Source organism: Crocuta crocuta, unplaced genomic scaffold, assembly GCF_008692635.1.
Source record: "Crocuta crocuta isolate KB4526 unplaced genomic scaffold, BGI_CrCroc_1.0 scaffold142, whole genome shotgun sequence".
NCBI classification, from domain to species: Eukaryota; Metazoa; Chordata; class Mammalia; order Carnivora; family Hyaenidae; genus Crocuta; species Crocuta crocuta.
This window is the reverse complement of record NW_027528892.1, coordinates 1559885-1569874: the sequence shown is the minus strand read 5'-3', so window position 1 is coordinate 1569874 and position 9990 is coordinate 1559885. Positions and strand designations below refer to the sequence as shown.

The 9990-nt window shown below is 56.9% G+C and overlaps 1 protein-coding gene across 1 annotated transcript in view; it reads right to left on the bottom strand.

The window, feature by feature from the left end:
* Nucleotides 1-654: 654 nt before the first annotated feature.
* U2AF2 (U2 small nuclear RNA auxiliary factor 2) overlaps nucleotides 655-9990 on the bottom strand; it is an 11963-nt gene continuing 2627 nt past the window's right edge. The window contains exons 7-13 of the mRNA XM_077756942.1: nucleotides 9185-9301; nucleotides 8909-9047; nucleotides 4669-4748; nucleotides 4466-4588; nucleotides 4081-4167; nucleotides 3613-3861; nucleotides 655-832 (exon numbers count right to left, since the gene is read on the bottom strand). Of these exons, the coding sequence (XP_077613068.1) occupies nucleotides 698-832; nucleotides 3613-3861; nucleotides 4081-4167; nucleotides 4466-4588; nucleotides 4669-4748; nucleotides 8909-9047; nucleotides 9185-9301 (930 nt within the window). The 3' untranslated portion in view covers nucleotides 655-697. The remainder of the gene's footprint in view (nucleotides 833-3612; nucleotides 3862-4080; nucleotides 4168-4465; nucleotides 4589-4668; nucleotides 4749-8908; nucleotides 9048-9184; nucleotides 9302-9990) is intronic.

Sequence of the window (9990 nt, the reverse complement as noted above, 5' to 3'; positions counted from 1 at the left end):
CGCTCTAGGTGACCCCTCCACCTGCCCCGCGGCCGCACACGCGGAGGCCTGTCAGGAGCCTGGGCCTCCAGAGCCCCGCCCGCCCCGGGCAGCCGGCCACGCAGGCGGGGTGTGCCCCGCAGGGCGTGCCAAGGGCGCCGGGCCTGGAGGGCAGGGACAGCCGGGCGCAGGGCCGAAGCCTAGGACTAAGGACCCGGGTGGGGGCGCGGGGTATACACACCAGACACAGAGCAGCTCCATAAAGTAAAATACAACAAAATGTTTAATGAGCAAATTTGTCTTAGCAAATATGAAACTGCCACAGAGAGGAGGACAGGGCCACGGGGCTGGGGCGCAGGTGGGGGAAGACTAAGGAGGAGAGAATCAACTACGTAAGAAACCGGGGAGAGGGCGGGCACCAGGGAGAGGACCAGAGGCCAAGAGGGCGGGAGCTGTGGTCCTGGAAAGGGAGAAGGCAGGGCACCAGGGGTAGGACAACAAAATTCAAAATAGTTTGGCCATAAAATATAAACACACTGTGTTTCTACGGTGGGGAAGGGGAGAAAGAGGGTAAAAGGGAGGAGAGGCTGTTTTGGGGAGGGGCTATGGGGGTCCTACCCCGCCCTGCTGTGCACCCCCTCCCCGTCCCCACCCCTTCCCTCTGTGTCTGGNGGGAGCAGCCCCCAGCCAGCCCTGCCCCCACCCTCCCCCTCCCCCTCTACCAGAAGTCCCGACGGTGGTAAGAGTCGGGGTCACAGTATTTTGTGACAACCACTCTGTTGGCGAACTTGCGACCCGTCAGGCCCTGCATGGCTTTCTGGCAGTCGAACACAGAGGTGAACTCCACGAAGATCTGCGGGAGGAGAGACAGGTTGTGAAGGCAAGGTGGCCTTTCAGCCTCCAAGGACAAACTGGCTCAGTCACAGCAACCAGCCAGCCAGCCAGCATCTACCCAAAACCCAGAGCTCCACAGGAGGAAGAGGGCCTCACTACAGGTTTGGGAGCGTCTGGCAAACGTCCTGCAGAACCCCAGGATCAAAGGGGAATGCAGAGTGAGAAAGCGCAGGAGGGAGCTAGAGTCACATGGGACACCGGCATGCTCGCCAAGGAAGAGGTCACTTGTGTTGAAGGTCTCCCCCGTACCCGGCACCGTGCTGGGTGCTCCCCAAGCCTCCCCAAGGGCCATGTTCTTCCCAGATGACAGGTGAAGGGAAGCTCAAAAATTAAGATTCAAAGTCAAGGTGATTTAAAAAAAAAAAAAAAATCCCAGTATTTGATCTAATCAAGTTTCTCATCTTGTTTGAGCCACCAGTTTACAGGAAGTGGAGGGAGGGAAAGGATACCACCAGCCTAACTCAGAAAATTCCACTCATTTTCCACAAGAAAAAGGTGTTCTACTGCTTCAACAAAAGGCTTGGGGGGTGGGGGAGGAAATTATGTAGAACTGATACATTTCAAGAAAGTTTTATACAAAAAGATCCTTGTTTGGATCCTTAAGTAAGTAAAACAAGTCTTGAGACAGCAAAGGAAATTTGAACACAAAATTAAGCACATCCTAAGGATAATTTTGTTATGGTAATGATACTATAGCTTCATCAAGATTTTTTTTTAGAAATGATCCGTTACAAGTTTAGAGCAGTACTTCTCAACCAGCTCAAGTGTGTCCCCAGGCAACATTCTGCAATGTCCAGAGACCTTTTTGGTGGTCACAAAGGAGGACACAGTACCGCCATCTAGGAGGTGCTCGCATTTACTGGGTGGAGGCTGGGAATGGGCTTAAACACCCAAGAGCACACAGCACAGAACCCAAAGCAAGTTTTGCCAGGCCCCAAATATGAATAGCTCAGATATTATAGAAATACACTTGTTTACCATAGCTGAATTTTGGAGATGTGCTTTAAATTATTTCAGGGGGAAAAAAAAGGGAAATTAGAAAGCCAAATATAGAAATTAAAAATGGCCAGATACAGATAACGTGAAGCTGGGTCATGGGGCATTACAACGCTCTACGTAGGCGCAACAGAACTTAAATGGCGCACGGTAACACCCCACTACAGTAATTCTCTCCTATGTGTGTGAAAAGAATGAAAAGTTTCAAACGAAACAGGATGATCCCAGAGACCAGGCAGGTCCTCCCATTCATCCTTCCCACAAGTATTTACTCTGCTCCTCCAGAGCCAGCCCCACTCCAGCGCCTGTCATCGCACTGAGTGCAACGGACACAGGGGGAGCAGATGTCTCCGCCACACACAGGGAGGACTGGGCAGGAAAACGCAAGAGGACTTGCTGCCCGTCTGCCCCCCACCAAGCCCTGGACCTTGGCCTCCAATGCTCCTTCCACTGCTCCCTGGGCAAGCTCATGCGGCTGACGCGGAACAGGGCCCGTGTGCTGATGACACCCACGCTTCTACGAGACCGCACGCCTGGGACACAGCTCTGTCCTGCTCACTCNCCCCGCCCCCTCCCAAACCTGCTCAACTCCCTTGCTTCTTTCTCACCTTCCAGTTCCACACAATCACCAAAGCCAGAAGTCTGAGCATTTTACTGGACTCCTCTTCCCCCTCCAGCGTAACCCAAACCAACCACCATGATCTGGGTGTTTGCAGGTAATGGGTTTCTCAAATCCACGGACTTCTCTCTCCACCCTCCTGATCACCAACTCTCACCAAGCTGATCACAAGCTGTTAGTTCCCAAAGCTGCGTAGATCTTACCACGATGCCCTCTACCCCCTCCCACTTCCCAGTCTGCAGATTCCAGCCCTGCAGGGTAGAGGTGTTGCCTGCCTGTGACCCCTGGCCACCCCTGCCTTATTCTAAGGAACCATTTCCATGTGCCAGGCAAGAGACCACAGTCGGGACCTTCCAAAGGCTTCCTGCTCACTGCAAGGACACTGAACATTCCTCTAGGGCCAATGCAGACCTACAAGTCTGCCGCCCTGGGCCCCAACCCCCAGCCCCTTACCTCCCACTGCTCTTTGCTTTACTCTGCTCAGGCTACGCCGGCTTGGTCACTGTACCCAAACATACCAGGATGTCCGCACTCACTGGGCTCCCTAGCCAGGACCCCCACCTGCCTGCTGGGATAACCCGGCGTCACCTGGGCCTGCTTAATGCCCCCGCTTGACCTCCAGTCTAAACACTGCACCCGGAGCATCTGTCCCTCCTTCCCACCTACCACCTAAGGTGGCACGTGTGTGGCCTGGCCAGGCTGGCCCAGGACTTGGCAGCTAAAGCCTGAATCACCAGGTGAGTGGCTGGATGAACCTAAGTCACCCCCTCTTCCTGCCCCCCAAGGAGAGTGTGAGGTACTGACTCCTGGCACAGCGCCAGAAGGAACATGCCTCAGTGGGCTGGGAAATGTGACCCTGTGGCCTGTGTCCTCTGAAGAAGGGCCCAGAAGGCTGCTACGGGAGTCCAGGGTCGCACAGGTGAGCTCAGGGAGAACCTGGCACCTGGGAGACACGAGTGTGCTTGCTGCTGACACTAACGTACAGCACTTTCCTCTGCACCGCACAGACGAGGCCAAACCGCTTGCACAAGGTCACAAGACGGGACAAAGCTGTGAAGTCGTTGCAGGGCCCCACACCACGTGGGAAGAGGAGAGGGAAGGGCGCGTGCACACCCCCCACACACCTTTCCGCAGCCGGGCACCTCGACGCCGTCCACAGGCCGGGGGATCTCGATGGACTTGACGAGCCCGTACTTGCTGCACTCATCCCGCACGTCCTCCACGATCTCCTCGTACTCCTCGTCGTCCAGCAGCTCCTCGGGCAGCACCATGTTCATGAGGCACAGGACCTCGGTCGGGTGGCCGCCCATCTGCACCTGGGAGCTCATCAGGCCTGGCACTTGCAGGGTCACAGGGGTCTGGTTGATGGTGCTCTGTGGGGCAAAGGGCAGAGCAGTCACAGCCAAGGCCACACCAGCCCCCAAAGGCCTACCCAGGGAAAACCACACCCTGCCCCTGAAGGTCCAGGTGCCCACGAAGCAGCACCAGGAAAGCCAGGGCCACAGACTAAAAGGACCTCCTCCCGGCCCCTCCCAACCCTCCCCTTCAGGTGTCCCTCTAGCCAATGGAAGATGACGTGCCGGGGGGCTCACCAGCGTGGCATTCTTGGCTCCCACACTTGCCCTCTGGACGAGCAGTTTCTTATCCCCCAGCTGCATCCCGTTCAGCCCTGCGATGGCCTGTGTTTGGAGGACGAGGGGTGGGGGGTGCGGCGAAGAGGTGCGGGTCAGGGGCCAGGAGCTGGACACCTCCCCACAAGCCCCAATACCCCAGAGCCGGGCATTGGTGGGGGAGAGGGGAAGGGAAATGGGTCAGAGCTTGGAAAGAGCCAGAAATGAGGGAATGGGGCCAAGTCCCCTATGCAGGGTCCCGCTGCAGACCGCCTCCCCCACCCATCCCATGGAGGGGAGACCAGTGTGGACAGAGCAAAGTGAGGGCCAAGGGAGCACGCAGCAGCGCCAGGGACCCGGGGCTCACCTGGTCTGTAACGTTGATGTCCACGTACTCACAGAAGGCATAGCCCTTGGAGAGCCCCGTGGCACTGTCCTTGACCAGGTTGAAGGCCTTGAGAGGCCCAAACGACGTCAGCAGCTCTTTTACCTGAGACGGGGCCGCAACTGTCAGGGCTGGTTTGTGTAAGGGCTGGGAGGGGAACAGCCAGGAGGCGGCGAGGGGCCTACCTGGTCATCGTTCAGGTAATTGGGCAGACCCCCGATGAACAGCTTGTGGGCAGAGTCTGGAACCACGGTGGACACAACTCCTGGGGGAGGGATGAATAGGTTTTGGTTCCCAGCACAAGAGCCTCACGCAGCACACAGGGACAGGCACACCCCGCCATCTACACGCTCACCCCAGACGGCGGCCAGGCCACAGCTGACAGAGAACCCGGGTCTCCCAATTCTGCCCCACCTCTGAGTCCCCCACTACCAGCTCTCCTTAGGGCGTGCGGTGGCACTGCAGCAGAAGGCCCCAGTGGGGGCCCCGAAAACACAAGCTCATGTCCCCAGCCTGCCAACCGTGCTAGACTGTGTCTGCACTCACTCCACTGGCACACACCAACCCCACCCCCTCCTCATCTTTCAGGCCACAACTCCACACCCTTCCCTCCCACCCGATGTCTAGATCAGGTCTCTGGCTGACCCTCCGTCCTTTTCTCTGTGGTCCTGTGCACTTCACAACTACCACAGCCCGGCATCGTCACACACAGCAGGCCAGGGAGTGCCTCGGAGGCCTGCTGATCAGGGTCCACGAAGGCAGGGACATGCCCACTTCACTCAGGATCCGGACTCCAGGCCCCAGGGGGTCTGTCACAGTGCAGTCACATCAGCAGAATGCGTTTAGTGACCACTGTGCATCTCCCCCAATCCTGCCATCTCCCCTGAACTTTGGATTCAGAGGCTTGCCAGGTGGCTCAGCCCGTGGTCCTAACAATTCCTGGAGGCTCTCATCAGGTGTGAGCTACCCAGAGCCGCAGCTGGGTGTCCGAGCTCAAGAGAAGGGAAACACTACCCACCCTGCCTGACTGGTTCCTAACTTTCCAAGTTCAGACCCCTCTCGCAACAGCTGTGTGGCCTGGCCCTCCTCTGTAGTCTGTACCAAGTGGCCGCTCCCTACTTCCTCCTGACCTGGGGAGGGACAGGGAAGATGGAGGACAGGGGAGCCTCAGACCCTGAGTCACCAGACCCAAGGCAGGGTGCGCCCCCTCCCCCCACCCCAGCCACTCTGACCACCAGAGCCAAGCACCATCAGGGTATCCGAGAGAGGACGAGCAGAGGCCACAGGCCAGGCAGTGCACGTCAAACCTGTGAAATCCACTGCCTCGATGCTCTCAAAGCCCTATCACCAGAAGGCAGGAAAAACTAAGGCGCAGGAAGGAACGAGTACCCTGCAGTCACCCAGGCAGAAAGAAGGGCTGCCAGGGCCCCCTCATCGATCATGAACCCACAGGCAGCTCTCGGCGAGCTAAGGGCTTTGCACAGGCACCACCGCTCTGATGGCGGACGACCACAGAGCAGGGGTCTCGTCCCCCCAGCAGAGCAGTGGCAGAGCCAGGGCAGCCCCAGCCACCAGGTGTGGGCTGTGCCAGGCACCCCAGGGAAGCACACAGGGCTGAGGGCATCAGGCACCACAGGCTCAAACCTAGGGTGCAACCCCAAGCGAGTCTCGCCTAAGCCTCGGCGTTCTCATCTGTGAAACACAGAAAACATGCACACTTACAACAGAGGAGAATGACTCCCACAGCATGTACCTAAAACGGGGCCTGAGGCCAGGCCACTCCGGGACCAGGGAGAGGCCAGGGTCCCAGTGACTGCGGACCCCGTGTGGACAATGGTTCTGAAGCAGGGAAAAAGGACTCGCACGAGGATGATGCAACTGGGAGCCCAGGTCAGTCCCAGTGCCCAAAATCAAGCCCCTGGCAATATCCCCTCCGAACAGAGGGCAGGCTCCTCCCTAATCACACGTCCGCTTCCCTCAGAGGGGCCGCCGTCACAGCACTCCCCTCTCCTCCTCAATCCTGAAGCCTCACCTCCTCTCCGAAGGCCATGCTGGACCTCCAACGATCAAGCAATCCTTTCTTGAGCGCTTCCTCCTCAGCAGGGGGGAAGCCCCACCAGCAGGAGAGCATCTAGCACGGAGCCTGGCAGTGGGCAGGTGCAGAGGGCCAAGCTGAATTCACAGACTCAAAGGGTACTATGCTTTCCTGCCTCCAAAGACAGCTCTGGCTCTCCCTGCACCACCACCCCCATCTTTAAAGGACAGTCAGAACCCCACGTCCGCACTGAACGGCTGGGCCTGACTTTGGTGGAAACGGAGCTAACATTCCACGACTCCAGGTGATGCAGGTTTACATTCAGATCAACAGGATTCCATCAAAACAAGAAGTCCTCTTTCAGGTTCCTGGAATGTTTCTCTTCCAACCAAAAATACCTGAGTTTTTTATCAAAAGCTCTCCTCTTTAGCCTCCTCAAATAATAAAACTGACTTTCGTTTTTGAAAAGCAAAGATCAAAACAGGAGCTTCGCTATGAAAAAACTCAACCAGCGGATGCTTAACCTGCAGACAGAGTCAGACTTCCTGTCATGTCCCACTGCCTGCCCAGGCCCTTCTGGGCAGGCAAACCTCAAGTGCGAAGACTGACGAGTGACCTCACAGCTACAGCCCCCTCCAGCAAGGGGAAGACCACCCACAGCCACTGTCCCTGGACGGGGGGGTGTCCACTCCCACAGGGCAAAGGGGACATGCAGAAGGCAGTGCAGGAAGACGGCAGGTGCCAACTCTGGACACAACCAGATCACCTGGGAGGCCACGAGCCGTGCCATGCCTTGCTGGCCTTCTCTAGATGGCGGCTAACAGTATCCACAATGGCAGTCGGCAAACCTTTCACTAAAAAAACCAAGCAGCAAATACTTTGTCTGTTACAGTCTTGACACGGGATCTCTGTCACCCAACTTGGCCACCCCAACACAAACACAAATAAGCAATGAATGGGCTGGGCTACGTGCCAACGAATCTTCATTTAAAAACCAGGCGGGGGCACCTGGCTAGCTCAGTTGGTAGAGCATGCACCTCTTGATTTCAGGTGCACGAGTTTGAGCCCCACCTTGAGTGTGGAGCCTACTTTAAAAAAAGAAACAAGCAGAAGACCATGTCGGGCCTCCAAGTTACCACTTGCTGACCACGTGTTACTACAAGTCAGTCACAAAAATTAACGTGATCCAGAGCCCACTTGGGACAGAGCCTGACACAGTAGGCATCAGCAAGTGTGTCGGCTACTCACCTAATTAAAAATAAAACCTGAATTTACTTAACAAAAAACAGCATTCCGCAGCAGCTTCCCCTGGGAATTCCGCAGCTGGGAAGCGGTCCCACGGGAGCATGCACAAACAGCAAGTCATCACGCTGTGCCTTCACAGCACGTGTCATGCTTCCATTCTTGAAAGAATTAAAAAGATCCACTGAGTTTACCAAATTACTACAGCGGAGAACACTGGAGACAAGCTGGGGAACCAGCCCCCGGTCCTGAGGCACCTTCCACCCTCTCTGGAACTCCATGTCCCCGACTCTGCGAAGAGCAGACTCAACTTCTAAAGGGTGTCCTTCAGTGCAAACCCTCGGGCAGCTGCCTTCTCACCCCCCAACCCAGAGGACCAGGGCTCACCCACCTTTCCTGGGAGAGCTCCAGGGGCCTGGGAGCACACAGCTGGCTGCCCCAACCCCGCAACACTCCCAGGCGCCCCAACAGCGCCCCCGGGGAGGCCTCGTCTTCACCACACCTGCCCCACCGCAGGGCTCCACAAGCAGCTGCACGTCAAGTCAGGCCTGCTGTTTCTGCACTTCCTGCTACTGCTTGACACGTGGGTATTTTAAGAAGCCAAAACGTCCCCACATGTAACTGACAGAGCACGTGGCACACAGCCAGCCCCTTCAACCCGACATCACAGGAGGCTGCGAGCAGGCTACACCGTCACAACGCAATGATCGTGACCAAAACGGTATGGCTCACGAAACCAGAAATACTCACTCTGACCCTCTGCAGAGTAGGTTCACTGGCCCCAGGCCTGCCATGCCCTCTACCGACCCAGGACAGGACCGAAGCAGCCATGGGGCACAGCCCGAAGCACAAGACTGAAGAGGAACTGGACCAAAACAGGAGGAAATACCCAGATGCCGATCTCACACTGGGAGCTCAACCACAAACCAATGACCCGCTTGTGCTCCTGGCCATCAAGCTCCCAGAACAGGAACGACAGCCAGGTTGCAAGCCCCTCTCACCTCCCCCAGCCCCAGTTCCGTCATTCTCCAACGGGAACGACACTGAGCTCCAAAGGTTTGGGGAAGCAGATGAGAAGCACTCACACCACTTCCCACGCGGCTCCAGCTGGGCTGGGGAGGGAAGCACAGGACGAGTCCCCCACTCACCAGGCACATAGACAGAGGGGTTCTCTGACATGCCAGGCAGGGGCTGGTAGTCATGAGGCCTGCGGATCTTCAGCGACTGGCCCTGGAAGATGATGCCATCGAAGGCCATGGCCTGGGTGGTCTCGTCCACGGAGCGGAACTGAAAGACAAAGGGGTGGTGAGGGTCAGGGAGTCCAGCAGACAGCAACCTGCATAAGGCCCAGGACAAACAAGGGCTGCTACAGAGCCACCGGAATGGGAGGACACCTTCCTGAGCCCACCATGGACCCAGCTCACCTCCAAGAAGGCAAAATTCTTGTCCTGGTTAATCTGCACAGCCAAGACGGGGTTGCCAGGGGCCTGGGTCAGCCCCCCAAGGCGCATCTGGGCGTTGAAGAAATCCATCATGGCCTCCTGCAGAGGGAATAGGAGACAGGGGGGGGCGGGGAAAGGGAGGTGGAGAGAGGAGGGGAGGGTGAGAGAGGGAGACACAGACGGGTTTGGGGGTGAGGGGAAGGGAGGAGGGGAAGGATGGAAGAAGGGAGGGAACAGTGGAATAGGGGTGGGGGCAGAGAGATCAATAGTAGGAACAAAAGCAATAGAAAAATGAGAGAAAACAGAGAGAAAAAGAGGCAGAAGCAAGAGACAGCCAGGGGCCAGGGGTGTGGGGAGGGCCGCAGGGGCCCCAACCAGAGGAGACACGTTGTTCACGAAAAGTGCAGGGAGACAGCGACAACGAGAAAAGAGTAAAAAGCAGGAAGCAGAGAAAAGAGAAGATGACATGTAAGGAAAAAAGCATCCGAAGACAGTAAGAGAAAAAGGTTAAGAAAGCAAGGGGGGAAAAAAGCCAGCAGCGACAGAGAGAACCAAATCCGAGAGAAAAAGGAGCGACGGGACAGGNGGTAGCAGAGGGCAGGTTGAGAAAGTCAGAATGGACCTTACTTGCCTTCGACGACGGTAGCAAACTTTTTGTTGCTACGAGGGATCTCAGCCCCACAATATTTCACTTTAAAGAGAAATGGAAACAACTCTTTGATCTCGGGATTCTCGGGGGTGCCACGGGAAGGGGTCGGGGAGAGGGGGAGGGGTGAGGAGTGGCAGGG